This window comes from Oreochromis aureus, linkage group 4 (genome assembly GCF_013358895.1).
Source record: "Oreochromis aureus strain Israel breed Guangdong linkage group 4, ZZ_aureus, whole genome shotgun sequence".
NCBI classification, from domain to species: Eukaryota; Metazoa; Chordata; class Actinopteri; order Cichliformes; family Cichlidae; genus Oreochromis; species Oreochromis aureus.
The window spans coordinates 15,694,006-15,719,099 of record NC_052945.1 but is presented as its reverse complement, the minus strand read 5'-3'; the positions used below and the strand labels follow the sequence as shown (position 1 = coordinate 15,719,099).

At 40.6% G+C, this 25,094-nt stretch overlaps 1 protein-coding gene across 2 annotated transcripts in view; it reads right to left on the bottom strand.

Moving 5' to 3' along the window:
• The window catches only part of LOC116321429 (mitochondrial import inner membrane translocase subunit TIM16-like), a 112,610-nt gene that overhangs the window by 79,276 nt on the left and 8,240 nt on the right, over window positions 1-25,094 (bottom strand). For both annotated transcript variants that reach the window (XM_031741276.2, XM_031741278.2), the window contains exon 7: window positions 23,646-23,696. In XM_031741276.2, the coding sequence (XP_031597136.1) occupies window positions 23,646-23,696 (51 nt within the window). The remainder of the gene's footprint in view (window positions 1-23,645; window positions 23,697-25,094) is intronic.

Sequence of the window (25,094 nt, the reverse complement as noted above, 5' to 3'; positions counted from 1 at the left end):
TTCCTTCCAAATCCTCTCCAGGCACGTGTTACTTTGAAATTTCCAAACTATGACTGACACACTTTGATAGCTCAGGGCACAGTTCTTTGGACCGAAAAAAGAAAGGATAAGTGTGGTAATTTTACTGGAATCGCTGCTTGTTTTATTTATTTCACTGAAAAGGAATCTTAAAAGTTCACTCCCTTCCCCAAAGGGATAGTGTAATTGTGTCTTATCTTGTTAAGCAGATTACAGTTGTGGTCAGAAGTTGATATACACGTATCATGGGCATGAATGTCTTGATAATTTGGGGACTTTTAATTATGCTTTTGAACTTTTCTTTTTCTTTTGTTCCAGGGTGGAATGATTGTACCGTATATATCTTTAATACTTTGAAAAACACTTTTTGGGGGGATTTTCTCTATTTCACACTGGGTAAAAAGTATACATACAGGTTAAAATATATACATACACTCACTTAAATCTTTGAATAAGTCATTCTGAAAATTCCATAATATCTTTTAACTTGACATGGCCAAGCCCTATTAACTTCTTGTTGCCTACTACAACTGGTAGCCTCCCTTTGCCAGCATAAAAAAGATTTGTTTGACAATACTCACTGGATTGACCCATACTCAGAACAATGGGGAAGTCCAAGGAGTTCTGGGAAACTCTAAGAAGGAGAATTGTAGCATTTCTAAAGAACTGCAGAATCCGAGAGCATCAGTTCAAATAGTTACACTGACGTGTCACCACTTTGCAAAGTTCTGGAAGAAGACCCGAGCTGTCACTCTCCATATGAGAGGATGTTATTGAGGAAGCTCAAGAAAAACAACAACCAGGGCTCAAGACTCCCATGAAATGGAATAATGAAAAAAGAGAACTACCTCTAAATTCTTGAACTTCACCTGCTGTTTTAGCTGTTTAGTTGATATCTGCCCATTGCACGTTATGGAGAGTGCACTTTAATCTCTAATGTTAACCCCATCTGGTGATGCCACAGCAATTTCAATTGAGCAGCAATACCTTAACCTGACGCAGGGGGATGATGAGATCATCTAAATCCAAAGCTTCCTGTCTGCAGCAAATTTTATAACCTTCACAACAATAGCTGTTAATAGCAACAAAAGCTTGTGATGGCACCAAAGAAATAAGACAGAAACACCTAAAGGTCAGCAAGATTCTTGATATGTTATTAGACCATCCATCAGTCTTAAATCATAAATTCTTGAACCTCTACCCTACTTTTAGACCTGCCTGCTAAGTGTGAAGGACAGAAAGACACAGTTCTTTTTGGTAGATCAAATATTGGACCTTTGTAAACAACATCTGGCGTAGAAAAGCTTTGTTTAGTCATTGTAGCAACCCTCAGGACTTCACCACATGGGGACAGCCAAGCAGGGCATGTAAACCAGCCTGGATTCTGTCTGCAGATATTTTTTAATATTATTAAACACATCAACATGATGTCATCCTTCATCCAGATCTGAAGGCATGTGCAGCTTTAAGACTTTCTATGAAGATGTCATCAGCGCTTGCTGGCTGGATCCACCGCAGTTCATCTTAGTGTTATCTGCTGAGCCTCCATTCGCTTTTTCAGACTAAACAGTTTCAGCTTAAGCAAGAGTGATACAGACCTCTTGTTAAGAAGATATTGACCTACAGAAATCAGATGCTGATTTTAGGATGAGTCATTTCCTGATTGGCAACCACTCAGGGCGGTGACTAACCACATGTTGGAGATCTAAAATTATATCCTGCAAAAGCCTGACGCTGTTGTAACCAAACAATAAGTGACGTTGAGCTTGATAACTGACAAAGCTAGACTGGCAAGATGCCTACTTTCCAGTCATTAATGTTGTGACATAAATATGAATTGAAGTTTCGGCCATGACTCCTGTGCTGGAATCACCTTCCTCAGTAAAATGGAACAACCTATAAATCCTCAGCAGTCAGTTGAAGGTATTCTTGTTGGCCACACTGGCAGTTCAAACAAAATTTATTGTTCCCAGCTATGAATTTACTTGACAAAGCTACATTTGCACACGTCATGATCAAACGTTCACTTCTGCACCACTCTCAGGGGTGATATGTCTTTGTCCGTTTCATTGTTTTATCTAACACCACCTGTATGTTATACAGATGCGCTCTGGCTCCTGGTATGCTCCCAGATAGCTTTATCCACTAAGAGGGTTTAGAAAATATACTACTGACCTGGCCCTCAAACATATTTCTAAAGCAACACTACCAAAGTTGTACTGACAGAGTTGATAATAAGTCCTGGATTGAATAAACACTTAAGCTGAGACTGGGATCATTTTTCACCCTGTAGTCAGATGGTGTACCTCATGCAGGTAACAGAGCTCATATTTGCCTTGATAAGTCCATCCTCAGATGTACAGCAGAGGTCCAGAGTAAACACAGGCATTCGAAAAAAAGCAATACGTCAGAAAAGAGCGAGGAAGGAGAAAAGCTAAAGCTAGTGCCGTGTAAACAGACATGAAAAGAAGTCATTGCCACTGAGCCGTTCATCACCATCACCACTGGCTGATTTCCTTCCAGGGGTAAAGCAGTGGTGAGGAACTCTGACCAAACTAAGAACAAGCTGAGCGAAGACCATTTAAAGCATGCAGGCTCTGTTTAACACTCAAACTGCTTTTAGGAGCCACATGTGTTTTGTGAGTCACATTTCTCAAAAACAGATGGAGATTCCAATTGTGTTCTAATTACATGCAAGAGTAAACAAACTAAATACAGCATCATCATCACTTTTTTGTCATAGTCAGTCATGCTAATCCATGGCTGAGCACCAGATGACTTTGTCAGTGTGAGGTCAGCTTTTTTCCCCCCCAATCATATTTGCAATAAGTGAGAAAAGCATCACCCGTGAAGAAGGCCAAGTCTGCAGGCTTGTTGCCATTCCTGTGGAGCTGTACTGGGCACGGCATGGCTCTGACCTGACACGCTTAAAGTAAATGTTTATGTTGATTTATGAGATTTGGTGTTCACTCTATTTACAATCTAAATTTAGCATTAGTCAAAAACGGCTCGAAAACTTTTTTGCAAAAGCAGATAAATCCCAGTTACCCTCCATGTTAAAACACCAAAATCAGGGCCAGAATTAAACACATTAACAACTGGTAGGTGCATTTTTGGGGAATTTTTAATACTCCAAATGATAATCTATCAAATACTTTGGTCCGTGTGTTGAGGTCAGCAGTCTAAGTAAAGAAGCCCAAAACTCGTTCTTCCAGGACACCTCACCCAGCTCATCCAGGGGAATGCTGCTGAATGAATGTCACTGAATGCTGATTAAATCATAAGGTACTTAAAGTATTAGTTTAAGGGTGTGCACACTTATACAGACCGCTTATTGTGCTTTTTTTCCACCCAAACAGATGTGTTTGTTTTTCAGTCAAATTGTACATTGTCGCATTTCTGCTAAAGATCACATTAAAAGGTGGAAAAGTTTTGAAATTACTTATTGTGGCCTTATTTTTTAACATCATGAAAGCCTTTCATCTTAACAGTGGTGTGCATGCTTTTAATATTGACTGTAGAGGTATTAGAGGCTCTAATAAAGATGCCCTCCCCGAGAAACTCAAAGCAATTTGGGGCAGTTAACTAGACTAACAGCCAACCAAGAAGCACGTGAGTAAATTTGAGCATTTTGTTGTTCTCTAAAATCTTTAGATTTACCTTGATAAACCAGTCAGCGTGACTTAGATGATATGCTAACCTAGCTAGTGTGGTTTGGCTGATAACTGTCATACATTTACATAAATCTCATTACACCCAACTGGTCACGGCAGATGGCTGCCCCTCCCAGAGCCTGGTTCTGCTGGAGATGTCTGCCAGTGAAAAGCGAGATTTTCCTTCTCACTGCCGCCAAGTGCTTGCTCAAAGCGGATTGTTTGATGGATTGGGCTTTCTCTGTATTATTTTATGGCCTTTCCCTTACAATATAAAGCGCCTTGACCACTGTTATGATTTGGTGCTATATAAATAAAATTGAACTGAATTTAAAGTTAAGACTTTAAAAAGTGGGTTCACATTTGATTGATGTCACTGTGGCTACATCCACCTTTTTAATACAGTCTCTGATTAACACACTATTATTTCCAAAACTGACACCGAGGCTGATGGGAACAGCCTCTTTAGTTAATCTGTCAGGGATGAGGATGATCAGTTCATCTGCACGCAAACCTTAAAGTTTGTAGCAATTACAGATCATGAATAGCTGTTTAGAGACTTCAAGCTTATGTTGGCAATAAAGGAAAAAAGAATCTAAGGCTTGTGGATGGTCTAAAGAGATATGTATGTTGCTAGTGATACTAAAGAAGCCAATTGTACAAGACCCTCATTTCATACCACCATAAATTTCTATCCTATTTTTAGAACTGCTTGTGGAGTAGGAAGGAGAAAAAGACACAATTCTTTTTAAAGAAAAAACATTTCACCTTTTTGAGCCACATCTGGAGAGGAACAGCTTAGTTTTGCCATTGCAGACAGGCCATCAATGAGGCAGCCAGGCAGGGCTTATAAACCAGCCTGAAGTCTCTCTGCAGATATCATGAAATCACGCCAAACATCTCATCCTTCACCCAGATCTGAAGGCACGTGCAGATCTGAAGGCACGTGCAACTCTGAGCCCCTCAATGAAGCTGTCATCGTGGCTCCAGCTGGCAACTGGAGCCCCTGCAGTACAACTGAGTATTAGGAGGTTTGTCTGAGCTCCATTCACCTTTTCCCAGTAAACAATGTTTCAGCTTAAGGAAGCGTAGCACAGCCATCAGAGGGCTACAATACTACTGATGCCGGAGGGCGGCCAGAGGACACAACATCTGGACCTTGTGAGTGTGTATATACATGCTGCCAAACAGTATCTCTCCACTGGGGTCATAAATCTGTCTGAAATCCCATTCACCTAGGCCTTCTCCTCCTCGCAGCTAAACCTTACAGATATCTAATGAATCGACCACGACACATTTGGAAATGAGGAGAAAAAGAGACAGAGGTAACAGAAAAGAAAAAAAAGGAAAACGAGACAAATGTTTTCCTTAAAAGCCAAACAAAGGATGGAATCACAGAGAAGCTGAGAAAAAGTGAGAGACACTTCATGAATTTACAAAATATGCACAGGGGATCAGTTACACCTGCTCGAATGACAGAGTACAGGAAGTAAAGGAAATGACATCACATCTGGGAAAAGAATAAAGCGTCCACATCAAGATCAGGGCAAATATTTTACAGACTAAATCATAAAAATACTGAATTCAGTCTAATAACAATAAAGAAGGAATGCCCAAGAAGGATAAAAAGAAAGGATGAAAGAATTGCTGGCAGTGATAATGTAATTCAAACTGAAGTGACAGCAGGCAGGGTTTACACCGAGGTTAAACACTTTACAGGCAACAGGAAAGTGCCAGTCAGCAGTCTGGCCAATTATGCTTTTATGGGTCTATTAAATATCCTCTCTCAATATAAACAAATGAAGATCATTCCATCTCCTTCTGTCCTTCTCCCTCAACTATTTAACTTTTGAACTTGAACAGACGGTGTGCAAATCTGTGTCACTCACTGAGAATGTTGATTCACCCACCAGGATGAATATCAGGTGTCTGTATGCACATATGGGAACTATCACAATCTCTCCATCCCTCTATTTCACAGCCTCTCTTTCTGCTCGGGTTTTCAATGTTCTCTATATCAGCTCAATGGGAGTGTATTCAACAATGAGTGCCAGCAGTGAAGAATTTAATTTAATGTACTGGAAGAATAAGTACTCATTTCATGTCTTATAATAGTGTGTTGACACTGTCCAGTCTGATAATGCGGGCTTAAAGTTGGTAGGTGTCAATCATTGGCTGCTGCTCGGCTTCCTCATATAAGAAAAAGGGATCTTACGTGTACTTTATAATAAATAACACTTGAAATTTTTGGAAAATCCTCTTTTTAACTGCCTTACAAGATTTACAGTATTGTACAAAAGTCTTGGACCACCCCTAATTTCATTAAATTGTGCTAAGAAAATGGGAAATGGGTGCAGAGATTTAACAAACCATGCAAAAATAAATGGAAATACAGTTTACAAGGCAAAAATTATTTGTACAGTTGTAACAAGCCTAAAGGTTAGTATTTGGTCTGACCACATTTATCACGTATTCTTGTAACTTCCTGCATTGGCAGTGTGTTTGGGATCATTATCATGGTGAAAAATGAAGCTGTTGCCAATCAGGCATTTTCTATGGTACTGTATGATGGACCAAAACCCAACAGTACTTTTTGATGTTTATAATTTCATCAGTGTTAACAAGATTTCAATCACCAGCCACAACTGACGACAGAGCCTCCAGCTGACTTTGGATGCTCCCCTCCTCCGTACCAATTGATGTCAGTTTAAACCAAAACTTTAACATTTGGATTCATTGCTCCACAAGACATGTTGCCGTTGATTTTCACTCCAGTTCTTGTGTAATTTGGCAAACCTCAGCCTTTTCTTCCCATTTCCCTCCCTTAAGATTGGCTTCTTGATAGATCAACTGAAGGGCCTGATACATCTGTCAGGTCTTTGCTGGATTGTTTACCATTTTTTAAGGACATGACTTTCAGATAAGGTTATTTCTGCTGTAGAAAGTTTTGTCTTCCTTTCACTTCTTCTTCTTCTGTCCTCCATTTGCCCAGTTTCCTCTTATCTGTTTAGGATACACTGCACGCAATGCTAAGATATAACAAGTTTTTGGTTAATAGTCTTTGGAAATCACCTTGCTGGTGCAAAAATACCATTTTATGCCTGTCAAACTGTGTTATTGTTGATATTTTCTGCTAGTAACAAAGCGCCTAAAGATACAGTTCAAAATTGGGTCTTTCCTAAGTTGTCTGTTATTTATAGATGCAACACTGATTCATCCCTTGAGTTACATCCCTTTGTTATGTTTGAATTATTCATAGGTTAGGGTTAGTTAAATACCAGGTTTGGACAGAAAATGAGTGCTAAAGCAATCAATTTAAAAAAAGAAAAACGTTTAAAAACCGTTAGAAAGCCTGGAAAACTATTGCTCAATACCACTGTAGAAATTACCAGAACATTTACTCCTTGAAGCAAAATATCAGGAAATGAGGAGTGCGCCAAAGACTTTTGCAAAGTAGTGTATTTAAAATGGTACAACTCTGACTAAAGACAACAAAATCCACCTGCCAGACCCATAAACTACGCTCATTCATTTGTTTTAATAGTTTATAAATGATGTAAAAATGACATACAAAGCCAGATCAGCTTCTCTATTGCCAGCACTGCATCACATGATTGCAGCTGCAACCTGCTCCTCATTTTCTTTCCCCAAAGAATCGGCATGCTTTTATTTTTATTTCCACTCCTCTAATCAATAACTCCTTGCCTCGTAGCTTTCATCACCCTTAAAACAGACTCCCTCTCAGTCTTTTCATCTGTGGCTAATTAGTCTTTAGCGATTGCTTGGTTTTCATCATCCTTTTCTGCCTTCACGGGCCATTTAACTTGTGTTTTAGGTCGGGATTTGCTGTCTTAAATGTAACTCGGACTCCACAGAAGCTTCTACTAGAAATAAGACAGAGGGGGAGGTAAGACGAAGAAGAGAGTTGGGGTGGGTCAGAGGGTGGGTGGAAGATGGTAATCAAACCAGCCGTTTTATGCTTTCATTTCCTCTGCCGCCTACCGCCACTTTTTCTCTGTTAATTGGAACCATACTAATTTTTTTTGTTAAATTCTCCAAAGTCAGGAAGACACAGTCCCTTTTCTTATTTTTGCACACTGCCTCTTCCTGAAAATGAAAATTAATGTGCAGGGTCAGCAGGTGGACAAATCCAGCTGTAACAGCATAAATCCATAATATGACCCCATTTCCATGTGACTGAAATGCTTCCTGATCTCACGATGCATATAGAATTTTTTTGTTGTTGACACTATTGTGATTAAAATAACTCGCATCTATTTTGGAGTCTTGTAGACTGATCAGCATCAAAGAACCAAAACAATCCTGCTGGCTGTCAATCTTTAACGCTCGTGGGTTCACGTTTTGATCCTAAAATTCTTACAGTGTGCCAGATTATTTTCCAACAATAAAATGCAGCTACAGAGCTTACTAATAGCGTTAACTTTTACCAATTTACCACACAGACATTCTTATTTTTTCGTTTTTGACTTGCCTACAGTCAATTTTTCCCCTGTCTCATTTCCCCTGTGTCAGCAAATGAAAAGTCCCACTCAGTATGAACTGAGATGTGAGCCAACACGACAATGAGCACAGCTAAGGGGCCACGTCTACTCAGCAGACAACAGGCAAGGCCTGCAGCCCCTGGGGAGGTTCCACACACTGGACTTTCCCCAAGTTATATATATATGTATATATAGCATCCAGCTAGAGTGGAATATCCAGAAGTCTTTTCTTTAGGCCAGATGTTTAGATTTTCTTCTCCCTTTTACATGCATCCTATTTTTCTTTCTAATAGATGAGAAAGTGTGGAGAGCTTAAGACAGGGATGAGTAGTAAATGGGAAATGAATCATGAGGAAAAGGCACATAGTCCACCTTTACACTGGAAACATCAATCTTCGGGGGATCAAAGAGGTATTTTCTCAGTTTCATCCTACACATGCCCCACAATCTGAATATACATCATATGTCCTAGATTTCCTTCAGTGTAAGATAGCTGGTGCAATGCTGCAATGCATGTTTTTTTTAGTTTTGCTTTTTGTTTCAGGAAAAAGAAAAGAAATCATAGAGACTAAGGCAGTGAAACGGGTATAAAGAAGCTAAAACAGAATGTTTTGATTTTATTGCCCACAAACAATCATCACTAAACTTACTGATTAAAGTTCCACTGATGTGCTATTTAAATATTAATTTTGTTCTATACTGTAAGCTGAAAGCTGCCTTAGCTTCTGTGCACCGTAACCTCTTCCTACCATGAAAAAACCCCATGATTCAGTAGCTTGCAGGACCACCTTTAGCACCAATAACTTTAAGTAACTGTTTTCTGTATGACTTTATCAGGATCTCACATGGTTGTGGAGGAATTTTGGCCTGCTCTTCTTTACAATGTTGCTTCAGTTCTTTGAGGTCTGTGGGCATTTATTTCTCTTAAAGTCCCGCCACAGCATTTCAGTCGGGTTGAAGTCTGAACTTTCACTGAGCCATTGCAACACCTTGATTCCTTTATTTTCCAGTTATTCTGTAGTAGATTTATTGCTGTGCTTCGGCTCATCGTCTTGTTGCATGACCAAAAATTAGCCCAAGCTTTAGTTGGTATGACGTGGTTGTGCTGATAAGCTGTGTTTGGTTTTAACCAAACATAATGCTGCGCATTAGGATCATTCAACATTTCCACTTTGGTCTTGTCTGTCCAAGGAAAACTGCTTCAGAAGTGTACTGGTTTACTCAAAAGCAACTTCACAAACGAATGAATAAAGTACTCTGATTCTGATGATTCTGAACATGCTAACTGAGGACTGTAGTGTCTGAAATGTAGCATTGCATTACATGGTCTGACCTTGATGTGCATTTGCTGGGACACTGGAAGACTGGTAACTGTCCTCAATGTTTCCATTTGTTAATAATCTTTTTCGCTGTAGAACAATAGATGTTTAATTATTTGGAAACGTCTTACCTCCTCAACATTGTATTAACTACCACCAAACTGCCAAAAACTTGTGGTTTTGTAGAGGTGCTCACATTTATTGATGACCAATGAATCGAATGCATTTCATTAGCAATACTTCTACTACTGCTTACCATCTTAATTCCTATGGAAGCAGTAAAGGTATACTTAGATTTTCACAAGAATCCATAGAGTCCTGTGAAAACTTCACATGTAATCTAAGATTCATTTACTCAAAATATTTAAGGCACTGAACTTATTTAATTGCTTATTTTAGACCACTGCAGACCTGGAGATCACAGCTGCCTAAACATGGGTGACTGATGGAATATGCATGCTCTCACAGCATCTAAAAAAAAGGATCAGTTAAATTCTATCTAATGTAACAGTGTTGTCTAATAAAGCCATAAATCATACACTAGAATGTCATAAAAATCTATCAGAAGCTCAACTCCAAGGCAGCTTTAGATTTAGATTGTGATTTTTGGTCTGGGCTATGTGAACAAATCACTTTATCTGCCATTCTAAATGAAATGAAACACTTAAGTGGTGCAAAAACTGTAAATTTGAGCCAGGCTGCTAATTGGGGCATTTGGCCATTGCTAGAAATCCATGCAGCCAACAGCACCAGCCTTTGCTATGCTCACCACTTTCCAGGGTCCCGGGGACAACAAACTGGACCCAATCGCACCACTCTGACAGTACCAACAGTGTGCCTACTAGCAGGGTCTCCCTCTGGGAAAACCAACCAAGGTCACAGAAGTTTTCCTTGGCTCAGCACACCATACAGACTTAGCTGGTTCCTGGAACTATCTTGATTAACGGGACCAGTGAATTCCCCAAATCAGTCTTTCAGTCCAAAAGAAGCAAAATCCAGCCAGAGGAGATTTCAAGTGTATGTTTGGTGATCTCCAGGGTTTTTGATGGTTATTGTGGTTAAGGTTCAAGAAATGAATATTACAGAGATGCACTTAGTGGCTCAGTCTTTTAAATCCAACCAGAGATTCATGGGTCAGGATAGGGCACAAATGACAGAGGGAGGAATGATCTTGCTGATGACAGCAAGAACTGCCAACACCCGGGGTGATGAGAATCTGCACGCCAGACCTGAGCCACAATAACAAAGAGACAATTCTTTTGTTTTCTTTTTTTTTCATGGGCAAAAAAATAGAAGAGCGTTTCTGACTGAGCCGGAGCCTACACAATTAATCATGCCAACACTGTTGAAGACACTATGAAGCTGCTCAGTCTTTGTAGCCTGACCCGGCCCTTTAGTGCCTGTTGTCATTTATGGCTCTTTCATAGCTGCGACGGATACAGTTGGCTGGCTGTACTCCCTCTCTGAAACCACATCATAGAGGCTTCACATCTTCAAAGTATACCCCCATGCCTTTGCATAGAAGCATGAGTTGTGAGCACTGAGAGTCAATCGAGAGGCACACGTGTGCAAAGCATGTCATTTTCACGTCCATGTCAGTATACTGCAGGAATCCTTTACCCTGTGTAAATACTGGGGGCTGTTCCTTTAATTGCTTCCGTTCCAAAATGATTGTTTGTATTCGGTAATCAAAGTTAGGTATTGGAGCTTTCCTGTATTGATTTCAAAGACCTGTGAAATTATTGATACTACAGAAAAAAAAGATCACAATAAATATGAGAGCAACTAGTTTAATGTGATTATAATGGCCTCAGCAGGTGCTAGCCTAAAGGAACAATGAGATGAAGCAAGTGTATAAAATCCCAACCAATGGAGAGGCTTATATCCTTTAAACACTGGATTTAATTTCAGTGGCTGTTGCCCAAGTGTTGACCTCTTGCACACTGCATGTGAAACACCCAAGCACGAGGAAGCTGAGTGACACACTGATTAATTACCTCATCTTCGCTATGCTAACAAACAGCTCATTCTCCTCTCCCAATTACAACGTGCCCTCTAACACTCAGCAGCTTCACTCCAGGAAAATTTCCATTTAGCTCTTGCATGAAACCACAAATTGCAGCAGAACCTGTTGTCTTACGAGACTCAATTAGTAAAAGATGACCCAAGCTAGCTTTTGTTGGAAAAGGATGTGGCATTTAAAAGACTTGTGTGAGCCAGATTTCAGCCTCCCCCTCCACCCTCCTCCTTCCATGCTCAATAGCTTCAACTGTTAAGAACTCATTACATACTTTGGCCTTGGAGAGGAAAAACATTCAGCACCTATGCAGGTATGCACACCTGTGTCCAATGCTCAGAATCAGTGCAATAGCACTGGAATAGAGGCCATTCTGCATGTGCATCCCCTCAGAGATTGAGGGGATTATTTGGGGACAATTTTCAAGACTGAACATCTAAATCTTTTTTTTTTTTTTTTGGCAAAAATACCACTGCAATGTGGTTTGAAGCAAGAATTTTATTGATGCTAACAGCAGAAACCTCTGCCCAACTGTACAAAACCATCTCAAAGCAATCCCTTTTGAATTAAAACACAAGTTGCAAGTCCTCTGGGGCTCATGCTGAATCACAAGCTATAGTTAAGTTTATGCAATATGGAAAACAGCCTAAAAATGTGCACAGAGATGTCACAGTCTCACCCGCTGAAACATTGTTAAAAAACCAGCTGCCCCTTCATGGCAATGATGATTCCCACTGGATGTAGCCTTGCCCAGCAGGAACATGTGCCCTGCTGCACCACAAAAACTGCTTTGGAGCAACCGAAGGAACACATCAAAGAGACAATCACAGTCTCCAAACAACCCATATCCCCCATCCACTGAAGCATCTGAGGGGATGCGCCATGCAGGTCAAGCCTGATCCACAGAGACCCCACCCTACCGCTCAAAAGACCCAAAAGACCTGCTGCCAGTGATCAGGTTGAACCTGTTTTAAGAGCTCCTGTATACATTATTACAAAGTTGGTTTTAAAGCTGCTGCAAATAGTGTATAACACTTACATTTTCCCATTTGGATTCCACCAGTGATTTATTGGTATGATTTGACACATTTTAGTAGAACAACACTATTATTCAGCTTGATCTATACTGTCATTTTGCCAATTATCTGCAATTATATAATAATGACATAATTGCTGCATAAACTGTTTATCTTTTTCACAATATAATGAGTTTGACATTCCTTAATGCAGAACATTACATATCTAAGTCTTAAAGGAGCTTTGTATATTCAATATAACATGGGAAATTGTTGAAATAATTTTAGTTACATTAATGTTTATCAACTAAATCACATTGTAGGGATTACATAGCTAATGAAATGAACTCAAGTGCTTTCCACTGTGCAACAACAGAGCTACAACTGAGTAAAAAAAGATTTTTGTGGTGTAAAAAGAACAAGATGCATACACATATCCTTTTTTCCTGTGGGACTTTTAGTAAAGCAAATCTTGCATCAACAGTCTTTGAGCTTTTAGTTAACCACAGGTGTGATTAAAGATATCATAGAGAGAAAACACAGGCTGTATTTTTTATGTGAAATATCGCCGCCATTTCGTCAAACTAAGGTCAGCAAGCCTAGTTTTGGACAGAGCCCACGCTGTTCTTTATTTCCTGAGGGCACTCTGAGGCTGGCCTCAGATGTCTTTCAGTTCCTGCTCTCTCCTTCTACAGTGGAGGTCTACTGCACAGCACATGGATGTAAGTCTCATCACAATCTGACAGGTCAGCTTCTGCTTATGCTGTTTGGTATTTCACAAGCTCTCCAGATGTGGTGACTTCTATTGTAGATGTCACTGAATGCATACAGCAATACATCTTCCATGCACTCCTCGTGGAGCCCGAAGGAGGTCCAAAGAGAACCCGCTCCACAAAAAGAAAGTGCAACCCAAATAATAAGTAATCCTCAGGTAAATTCACACGCAGCATCACACACCTGCTCATTCACATCACATTCTGCTGCTCTCCCTTCTCCTGTAATTCCTCCAGGAGCAGCATGCTTGTTCCAATTTTAAACAAAACACAGAAAAAAAAATCTCTATTTTTTAAATGCATCATGTAAGTAAAACAGCAAAATAGGCAATTAAGGTCATGCTGAAAACTAAAGCAGAGATAATGAGGGCAAACTGAGGTGAAGTAAAATTGGAGCTTATGAGATCCTGAAACGGCGCTGATGTCGGCTCATTATATTTTTCTATCCCATTTAAAAATAATGATGAAGCGACCGATTCCCATGTGAACTGATCCCTGTTTTCCAACTCTTTCTTCTTAGCCTGCCCTTAAATCAAAGAAAATGCAGATTCAGAGAAAGAATGACAGACAAGCTAAAAAAGACGCCAATTCCCATGGTGATGGATCCATTATCTCAGGATGCGGCAGGAAAAAAAAAGAACAGAAAAAAAAGAGCTAATCATCAACTATTTTTGGCTCCAGGTGTGACCCACATGTGTGCACAGAGTCTTCATTACTTGGAAAATGGGAGTCTCAGAGCAGCCAGCACACTAATGGGGCCTCCGCTCCACAAACAACACACACATGTGAGCAAAGGGCTTCGGTGTTGCCAGCTGGCATCCACTCTTTTACCCCCTGTCCTCTGAAAAACACACCCACAAACACAAATCTGGATTGTTAATGGAGCTAACACCCCCTCAAACCTTTGGCCCCGCTACTGCCCCAGCCCCCCCCTCATGCTTCAAGACATCAAACTGAACTCCAAACAGCATTATCACGTAGCTTACAAAGAGTCAGTGCTCATAGAGAAGAGACTGTAGGTCACAAACTAAGCACTGGTAAAGTAATCATAACTGAGACGTTTTCCATCCACTTCTGCTAATAGAACAGCCACATTTTCTGCCACTGTTTAGCTGAGCTGTCCTGGATAGAAAAACTCCTCATTAGGAAAGAGTCTCCTCAGTTTCCCTGAAAGTAACTAAGACTGGCAGCGGGGCGGCAGCCAGTAACACAGGGAGCAGAGATTGAGAGAGAAAAGGAAAGAAAGAGGAAAACGGGGTGGGGGGGCACAACATCTGGGCTGAGTTAACCACTGGCCATTACCAGGTCCTGAACCCAGCAGGGTCTGATGGAGAAAAGATACAAGCACAAAATACTGTGCATGATACTGATTGGGGAGGACGGTGAGTATTCACATAAAGACAAACCACAGGAGTGGGACAGTAACATCACGTGGAATTATGTGTGCACCAGCGATGAAATACGACAGCCCCTAGAAGGTCAAAGGTTGGATCAGCCAACTAACAGGCTGCTTGACTTTGGCAGATTGTAACATATAACTACTGTATAGAGTCTTGAATCTGTAGCATAACTTATACAAACAGTGAAGATGTGTTGCGATAAAGAAAAAAAAACTAATGTACGCATTACAGTCTTCACTGGCATTACATGTAAAATGTGAATATTTGTTAAGCCGCACTGCTGCGTGCTAGCTGCTGCACACTTACTGGAAAAAAGAGGATGTTCCGAAGATGCTGTGGGAAGGTAAACAGGAATATTTCTGATATGGCACGTTTATATTCAGGATGAGAAATTGATGTTGAAAACATTTAGCACTAAAAAGCTGCTTTTAACAGCACATGAAAGCCTGTCCCTTAAATCGCTTTAAACATTTTTTTTCCTCCACAAATTGCCCGGTTCCAGCCATGTTCAGATATACTGGGATATAGACAAATACTTTTTAAAACACAGAAGCATTTTTGGCTCAGTTTAAAGTTAAATTATGCCGTTTGTGTAGCTGGAATTCGGAGCTCAGCTTTGAGTAAGCCTGTGACATATTCTTGGAATAAGTTACGGTTCTTTAAAGACATTATATTTCACATTTCACAACGTTGCCTCCATATCCCTGTGGTGTTAGTATTAGACATTCTCCGAACTCTAAACAAGCTTCATTCTGCGGGAAGTGAAACTTCATTCTCTGGCAAGCACGGATCTTCTGCAATCAGAAATAACTTGTTGGTAGAATACTGAACAGTTATGAAACGATGAGACTTTGTATTGACACTAGATGCATATTTTAATACTCCATTGAATATTAAGGTTTGGCTTTAAGTTAAGCCTCCACAGCTGGGGACTTCCAGAAATTACTTCAATCAAAGTCAATAATTCTATTATATTTTGAGGCAGATTAAAATTCTATAAGATCACATAGTTGTATATCAGAAGATATTGTTAATAAAAAAATATTTTTTGTCAGGGATCCTCCTTCTTTTCTTTTGGCAACTCAGCAAGTCGCCTGCCTCCGTCTTACCTCGTCCCAAGTATCCTCCTCTATCACTCCTCTGCATGTCCCCCTTCACTAAATCCATGAATCTCCTGTGTTCAACATCCTTTCTCCAGTCTAATCTTGTCACCCGTCTCCCACTCACTGCCATACATTTATTCTATCATGTTTCTACTAACTTTCATTCCTCCTCTCTCCAGCCTCTAATACAAATGATATCATAGTTATTTAACAGTAAACATAGGATTTCCTTTATAATCGTGTCAGCTCCTGCTTCCAAGGTCAAACATGAACTATGAAACTCAACTTTGAAAGGCCAAGTGTTCTTATGGTAAATGGACTGGTTCTTACATAGAGATTTTCTTCTCTACCCGAGCACTCATAGCGCTTTATACAACATGCCTCATTCAATCATTCACACCCACTCATACAAGCACTTTCTTCTACCTAATATTCACACACATTTCGACAGATGTATCAGAGGACAATATCTCGCCCAAGGATATTTAGCATTCAGACTGGAGGAGCCAGCGATCAAACCACCAACTTTCCAGTTAGCAGATGACCTGAGCACCAGCCGCTTCTCTTATCAAAAGCATACAACAAAAACTAAATGAACTTGGAAGTGCAACTGTCTTGTTAAATTCAATTTGGAAAATTAAAGCCAATACATAGAAAAGAAGTAGCACAGTGGTGTAGTGCTCAGGACTGTCCCCTCACAGTAAGAAAGTCCTGGGTTCAAATCCACCAGCCAGCTGGGGCCCCCTTTGTGTTGGAGTTTTCATGTTGTCCCTGTGCCTGTGTGGGTACTCCCCAGGTACGACAGCTTCCTCCCGCAGTCCAAAGACATGCATGTTAGGTTAATTTAGACTCTAAATTGAACATAGTGTTAGTATGTAATAGACTAGCGATCTGTCCAGGGTTCACCCAGCCTCTTGATCAATAACAGGCTCCAAGGAGCTTGGAAAGAAAAGCGTCTGGACTTCTTTAGGTTGCTTGAAGACGTTCCACCTCTCATCTCAGACATTTCATCTCTCATCCGAGAAGCTTTAGAAGCTGAAGAAGCTTCTCGGATGAGAGGTGAAACGTCTTCAAGCAACCTAAAGAAGTCCAGATGCTTTTCTTTCCAAGCTCCTTGGAGTACGATGACCTGGATGACTGAGAACCTTCACAGACAAATAACAGGCTCCAGCTCCCCACGACCCTGAACTGGATATTTTGTTAAGAAAATGAATCAATGGATGGATGAACATATGAAATGACTGCACATTTTGCATCAGGTTAGTGCACTCCAGTATCTTTCTGCATGTGTTCACACTAATGAACTATAACAACACAGATTTCATAATTTGATATCAGCTGATTGTTGCAGTCCTTCCATTATAACGGTTGATCCAAAATCCACACATCACAAAGATTAAATCTATGGGAATAAAATGTGCTAGAGTGAGTTAATTTCACCTCAACCGCTCTTTCTTGTGCATGGAGTTGCACAAGAAATGAAGCATCAAATAAACCAAATGCAGAGGCACAAACACCCAAATTAAGTCCATTTCACAAAATGTCTCTTTATGTTTCTCCTTCATGGCTGTCCCTTTGGGTCGACATCAGTGATACAAACTAAACCATTCTGCAGCAGTCAAAGAGCTTCTTTGTGCTGCCTGCCAGAGTCCACACACAATCTAAGCTCATCATGCCTGCCTGTAGTTTATTCAGCCTGTAATGAGTAATCTGAGAGTGATCGCACATTTTCCAAACACACACACACATATGCGCTCTTATTTTTTCACAATTATAAGAATTCAAAGAAACGCAGATAAGACAGACATCCAAGTCGAGTTTATTATGCCTGTAATTATAAATACAAGAACGGCTAACACAGAGTTCATTCCGTGTAATTTATAGCGGGATATAAAAGATGCTATAGCACTGAAACCACTTTGCTTTTCCTTGGCCCTGCCCAGTGTTCCCTCCTCAAGTCCAAACCCACGCCAGCCCATGGTCCTCTCTAATTTCACCCCAAGCAGCAGAAGCTCGAGCTGAAAAAGAGTAATGTGGCCCCCAAGTCCAGCAAACTATTCCCTTTTCCTGTCTCCCTCCTCTTCCAGCGACCACAGATCGACAGCTCTACGGCCAGCACTGGCCCAAAACTATGAGGGGTATTTTCAGCACTGTAATTTAAAACACACATGGTATACACACAGGCACAAAGTCAAATACAGAACCACACACTCAGCAAATACACAGCCATTGGGGATAGATCAAAAGACAAGAGAGTGGAGAGGAGACAGAGATGCCCACAAAGACACGTGGCCCATTAGGATCAGGTCAATGTGCCCTGAGTGGCGAGTTTGAGGAGTCTTGTACTGAGTAGCTCAGTACAGGAAAACAGGGTGGAGGCCCAGCAACAAAGGGATGTGAAAGAAACTCATCTGAAAACAGGAGGCCAGTATTGGGATGTTATGGCAGGGAGGGTAGAACCAAGAATAGCAAAGAGATTTTAAAAAAAAACTGTTTATGTTTGGTACTTGATGATTCACCACTTTGCTATTCTTATGCTGCATGTCATTTAATTCTGGAGAGAAATCCAAAGATTCAATTGATTTAGATATATGTTACCATTTTAAAGGCTTTACGACACAAATGAGACAGCTTAACTAGGATATGTTATATGCCCAGTGAATGTGTGGTTAATAGATTTTTGCTTTAAGTCATATAATTTTCTTCAGATGACATTAGTTGGCGGTTGATGTACTATTTAAAAATCAATTTGTAACTCTTAAACCCAAACATATGTTGAAGGATATCTAAAAGTTTATCAAAAAGCCCCTTTACTTGGAAAAAAAAAAGACACGTTCAGGGGAAAAACAGACAAAAAAAAGAATTAAAAAATTTAATCTGAAATTCAACCCGTCTTCCGTGCGCCAACTACCTAACAACTGTCGCTTGTGCACATACATACACACTTGCACTGATTACAGATGCAGTATATACACTGCTCTTTCTGTCCAAGGCCTTAATTACCCTGTGCAGTCTTATTTCCCATAAATACAGCAGGAGCAGAGCTGTAATTAGGGCCTATATTTACTCCACCTGGCTAAGGGAGAACCCAATTCAGTGCTGGCCACAGGGATGAGCAAGCCCCACTCAACTAGGCTGCCTTTGGAGGAACCAAGGCACCAGCTGTGTCCCAGCTCATGGCTCTGGATGCTGTGGAGGATGAGGAGTGCCTCGCAAAATCCAATCAGGTGCACAATAAAAACTGTGCTGCAGTTCCTAATACTGTATTTGCTGGAACGATCTAACACAATAGAAGCTGTTTCCTAAACCATCTTTGCAACCCATCTAATTTTTGCTTGTCTGCTGCTTACGATTCTTAATTTCCTATTTTTCTTATTGTTTGTGTATGAAGTCCCAGTCAACTACCCCCTATCAAAGTGTTTACGGATTGACTGGTTGGCAAGTTGCTGCTGGAGGTGGCTGGTAGTTGGTGTAAAACTGCTTCCTAAAGCCCCCCTAGTGGCCTAAACAGCTGTCTATGCCCCTCTGGCAACGACAGGTTGCTAGGGAAAACTGTGTATTCGCTGACCAGATGGTGAGTTGCTGAAGGTTACTGGTAGCTGCACAATGACATTTGTTGCAAAGACGTATACAGTGCTGTACAGAAAACCATGTTGCCAATGGTTTGCAGAGCATCAGATCCCCATGGTAACCTATAGTTTGCACACAAGACATGCCTTGTCTGCAAACATTCGCCAACTGCTTTGGTAAGTAGTAGCGAAATTCTGAAAATGGTAAATAGACTTATACTTAAGTGGCACATTTCTACTCAAGTTGAGCACTCAAAGCACTTCGTAATTAAGTCTCACTCACCCAGTCACACATACACATATATATTCATACAGTGCGTCTCTCTATGCCTTAGCGCTTTTTCTAAAAGACACACTCTGATGGATGGATCGAGGATCAACTCTGGGTTCAGTATCTACTGATACTTTGATATGAAAAGTCAGGAATCAATCCACCAACCTTCTGATCGTTAGATGACCTGCTCTTTCAAATGAATTCTTAAAAGTACAATGCAAAGTGGAATTCAGCTGAACCGTAAACCTCTCTGCAGCCAGTTTCACCCAGTGCCACGCATGAACCTCTAGCAACCACATACCAACTGGTTGGGGAATACAAATTTATCCCTAGTAACCAGTAGCCACCTTGGTAGTCACCGACCTGCGTCTAGGACAGTGTCATGGGGGCTTTTACACTGCATGTCATTTATCTAGCGACCATAATCACATTACAAGTGATTGTATTTAAGTAATGGGCATGTTGATGTTTTCATCAGAGAGAAAGAGAGAGAGAGAGAAAGCTGGGTGATGACATAACGCAAATGGTTTTAGCAGGTGAGCTGCATGGCACTCATGCTCTTCTCATTTTTTAATATTTCTCTTTAGCCTTGTTCCTCTTTTCTTAAGAGCCACCATTATACCAAATAACTCCTCATTATTACTTCTTCATGAGTGCACCTGCTTTTTGAGGAACTGTTCAGTAAGCCTGCATTTACCTTGAGTTATTTCTCATGCCTGTGATATATCCAGTGACTGTTAAATACCTGGAAAATACAACATTTCTTTTGCAGTCCTTAAGGGAGGAGGAGAATAGCCAGTATAATCACTTATTGGATCAGCGCTGCACGGATGAGTGTTGCAAATGATACGTCGGCTTCCTTCCAAATTCGGGCAAAAGAAAAACATTTCTGTTAGATGTATACATTTCACTTTGTTTACTCCAGGGAAATTTGGATTGAAAATTGGAGAAACTCCTGCTTTACCCTAATGCTCCCCAGCTTTCTTACAATATCCTTCCCCAAGAAGTCTTTTCAGAGAAGAGTTGCGGCGTCTCCTGATGAAGACAACTGACTGGCGCTCAAGCAGGAAGGAAAACAGACCTCCCAGTGAGGTTACAAATTCGCATAGTTTGGCCATTTCTCTGCCCCTCTCTGTTTACTTTGTGGCCACAATGGCCGTTCCCTGCCATCACATCACATCTACAACAACAAACCATTGAAAATGCAAAGTGGAGAAAGTGCTTGAAAATGCCTTCATGTCAGAAACAAACAAACTATTTTGTGGAATCTCATCGAAACCACTCATGCAATGTGAAATGTTGTGCTATGTTATGTTTTATGGTGTCGAACTGCTTTGTGGCTCATACTCTTCTATGCATCTGAATTACTGCACTCATCATGTTTCAGTGTGTTAAGGATTCAGCACCCACACCCTTCAGCAGATCTGGTGCTAATAGGAGTGGCAGTGGCTCTCCCATTCTTTCGACAGAGAAACACATCTGAAAGCTGTATGGGTGAGGTTCTGCCCACTCTTCAGAGGGCCCAGACCAAAGCTTTTCAAAGCAGGACCTTCTGGTTTTCTGTGATAGAAGCAAAAGAAGAAAGGGAGAGAATGCAAAACCAAAAAGGCAAGAGCAAACCCTCTAATAACTTTGATCTGGATCCCAGCTCTCCTTGGTTTGAGGTGGTGAATTAATGTGCTGACTACAGAGAAGCTCAGTTTGCTGAATCACATATCTGCACATATTAGTAGTCTGTGAGGCATTGACACACATTAATCAGAGAAAGCAAAGAGAGCAACAAAGAGGGTGGAGAGGCTAGTGTACTTGGCTCAAAGGTCTCTGAGTGTCCTTGCGGCAAGCAGTCTAAGAAAACTTTTTTTAAAGCCACAAACCATTTTTGAATTGACAATTTTGTTGCAGACCAGCTGGGAGAGGGAGGGATAAAACGAGTCTAAAAGGAGTCTATCATTAGCTTCTTATATATCTTATACAGGAAATAAGAAAGACAGAAAGAAGAAAAGACAGTTAAGCAAGCATAAAAACAAGAGTAAACCTTCAGTCTGTCTCCTACTGTGGTTACTTACTACATTAATAAAGATCTCTGACAATAGCTGCACTGCTTAGATAGAAAAGTGTTGACAATGCATTTGTTATCTCTTGTATTAAAGGAAGTAATATGGAAGATGTGGCACAGGGAGAATGTGACATTATTTAACCTTTTTCTAGCCATATAATAATTATTATCATAATAATCAGTTGCTTCTAGCCTTAGAAAATGCTCTGGCTATTTTTTTAAGTTTTCTTAACATAAGCTGCTTTTTAACTTATTTTGATTCCAGTCCTTATACTTGACCATTTTCAGAAGAATGTTTTTAGTTTTTTAAACCACTTAAACCACCTGACCTACGATTCATTCAAACATTAAAAAAGACCCGTGGATTTTAAACTTACTCTTTAAAAACATTCTAGTGAAAATGAAAAAAAACAAAAAAACGCACACGTGAAATGGCAAATATAACCTTGATTTTGAACCCATACCCCCAAAAATACTCTCAGAGGAGCAGCAATTCTTGTTAACTGTGAACGAATGGAGACCTTGCCTTTTCACCTATTTGCTTCTCCCCACTGTCATTCTTCTAACTGAGGCAAAAATTGCCATAGATTTCCTAAAATGTCCTAGTGCAGCATATCCCCGCCACTAGGAACCACTGGCTCTTACTGGAGACACTGTTTGAGACAGACAGACTACCCAGCACTGATTTAATCTAAACTAATGAGACCCTTTGGCTGCACCAAGTTGCCTGGAATATCATATTTTCAGGCAATTTATAGCACCACTGGAAACATCTTCTTAAAGTCTGCATTGGATTTCTGGTGAGGAAACCCTCCTGCGCTGAAAATTCCAACAGGCTGCAGAACAGCAGTGTGCTAAAATGACTTCAACACTGAGACACCTGATGTAAACAACCGGGTTCAAAGACTGGAGAGAAGCCAGCTCATGTTACCTCAGAAAACAGACACCCATTCACTCCATTATACAGGCAGCAAGAAGTGTGGCACAAATAAAAATCATCCTCATACCCTTTCCTTTCCTCTGCTGCCTCACTGACTTCAGAGACATACCTCTGAAACTGTAACCCTTACATAAAGGTCTCGAAAGATTCAAAACAAATAAAGAACACATGGGCGAGTACATACTGCTCAGTGTGCGTAGATACAAATGTCTTCACATGTTCGCAGGTGCATGAACACACAAATATGCTTCACTTCCACACAGCCTGCTGTGCCTTCCAGGTATTTCTGTGATATAATATATTTAAGCTGCTGCTTCATGTCGTGTTTTTGCAGGATTCTTCATATTTACAAATGTGAACAAGAGACCATCAGGCACAATAGTACCCCAGTAATTAAATCAGCCTGGGAGGTCCACTGTGGAAATGTGTGAGATTATTTGCACTATACTGAGCTGCCTCTCGCAACACTCACTCATGCCCCCCCCTCCTTCATCTTTTCTTCCTCATCCCCTTAGCACACAAATGCCCTACCACTCCACTTCCTCATTGCTGCTGGATAAAATTGGCTCAGAGCTGATCGCCAGTGGAGGAAGAAAAAAAAAAGGAGGGTGAGGGCTGGGATGGGTACCCGTGGGAATTAAAGAGCAGCGATGACATCGTGTGCAGCACTTCCATAAATCAGTAGTAGATGAATTACTGTTAGTGGCCAGTGGTGAGCTCTCTTGGTTACTGTCAACATGTTTGTCACTAGATGGCGTGCGGGAAAGAAAAGGGTCTTGTATTACAGTAAATGGCAGTAGAGCACAGTGACAATGAACAGGGTGGTTATTCTACCAACAGCTACTTTGAAAAGAAATGATTTTCTATTTCTTCTACACTGTAAACAAAATCCCACGCCATGAAAAAAGCAAAAAGTGGATCATAGTTACAAGTGTTAAAATGCCCTGAGAGCAGCTGCAGTTGTTCTTTTGGCAGCATTGTGATGACTTTTTACTGGAGACTTACCTGAACAGGTGCCAGCTGGGCTCTGGGATCAAACACGCGGATCATCTTATCCTAGCCAAGCATTAAAGAAAGAGAGACTTAGTAAGTAAATTAGTAATATTAGAAATTTTTATTATTTTTGATACATGACACAAATATTAAGAGGGCCAATTTAAACTGTGACTTTTAAAAACAAGAAAATTCATGTCTGTGTTGTAGTTTCCTCTTTTTTCCTCCTGTGGAAAAAAGCTGAATGGAAAGTATTTTTTTTTATTTAAAAAAAATTTATTATCCCAGTAAAATTAAGAATGAACAACACAAGCTCTCCAAAGTGCCCTCATTTATCAGCGTGATCTCACTGATTCATTGTTAGCAAATGCAGCCCAGTGACCTCGCCGTGGCCTCCCATGCCGTGACCCCGGCCAGCCCAAACATGCATTAGGCATCAATCAAAGCAGCCAATCACAGTGGCTCCTATGTGATTGGAAGGAAATGGGGGCCTAATGGGATCAAACTGTGACTGGGACATGTGTGTCTGCAGCACGACCGTGATCACAGCAACGGCCTAACGTGAGGAGCTGACAGCAGGCAATACTCTGAAGGCAAAACCATCGACACTTAAAGATATACTATGCTAACTGTGATGCAGTTAAACTCACAAAAAGATGAGCTCTGTGCAACAGAATATAAATAAAGAGCTACATTTTTGCAATTTTTTAACTTGAGTAGTAAACAAGGGTAATAACTAATGTTCTGCTTCTTTCTCTGCCTCTCCACTAGTGTGTGAGTGAAGCCCACCCACGAGTATGATGGCCCAAAGCTATGTCTTCAGGCCTCTGTGACCTGGGGCTAAGCCAAAGACTCAGAAGGCAGACATACACACAAACACACCCACATGGGCAACAGCCCACCTGCTGCTAAAATGCCAGATTTTGTCTAAAACCAATTTATGAGCCCTAAACCATCTCTAAGTGGTAAAGATTTATTTGAGGAGCTTATTTTGGGAGATAAGAAGCTGGTGCTGCTACTAACAATTATGTCCATGATTTATTTGAATTATGTTGTGAATGCTGAAACCTTCAATGCAAACCTTAGACTAACCAAACACATACATGCCGACTCTCTCAAATAAGATATGGAAGAGGACACCAACTTGTGCAAATACACAAATGAGAGGTTTCTCACATACAGATGTTCTCCAGCAAGCAAACACGAACACACACACACACACTCAAATAAGCAAACACACCTTGTTAAGCCTATGACAACAACACATATAAACATCACCTAAACTCATAAATGCAGAGTGGCTAGATAGCCATGTGTGCATTTATGAGTGTGTTTGTGTGTGTGTGTGCTGAGACAGCTGCTGTTTAATCAAAGTGATGGAGCCTCATTCTCAAGCTGCTGTTAATGAGTTTTCGCCACTTGTGTGTTGCACACAACTTTTACATGTGTGCAAACACACAC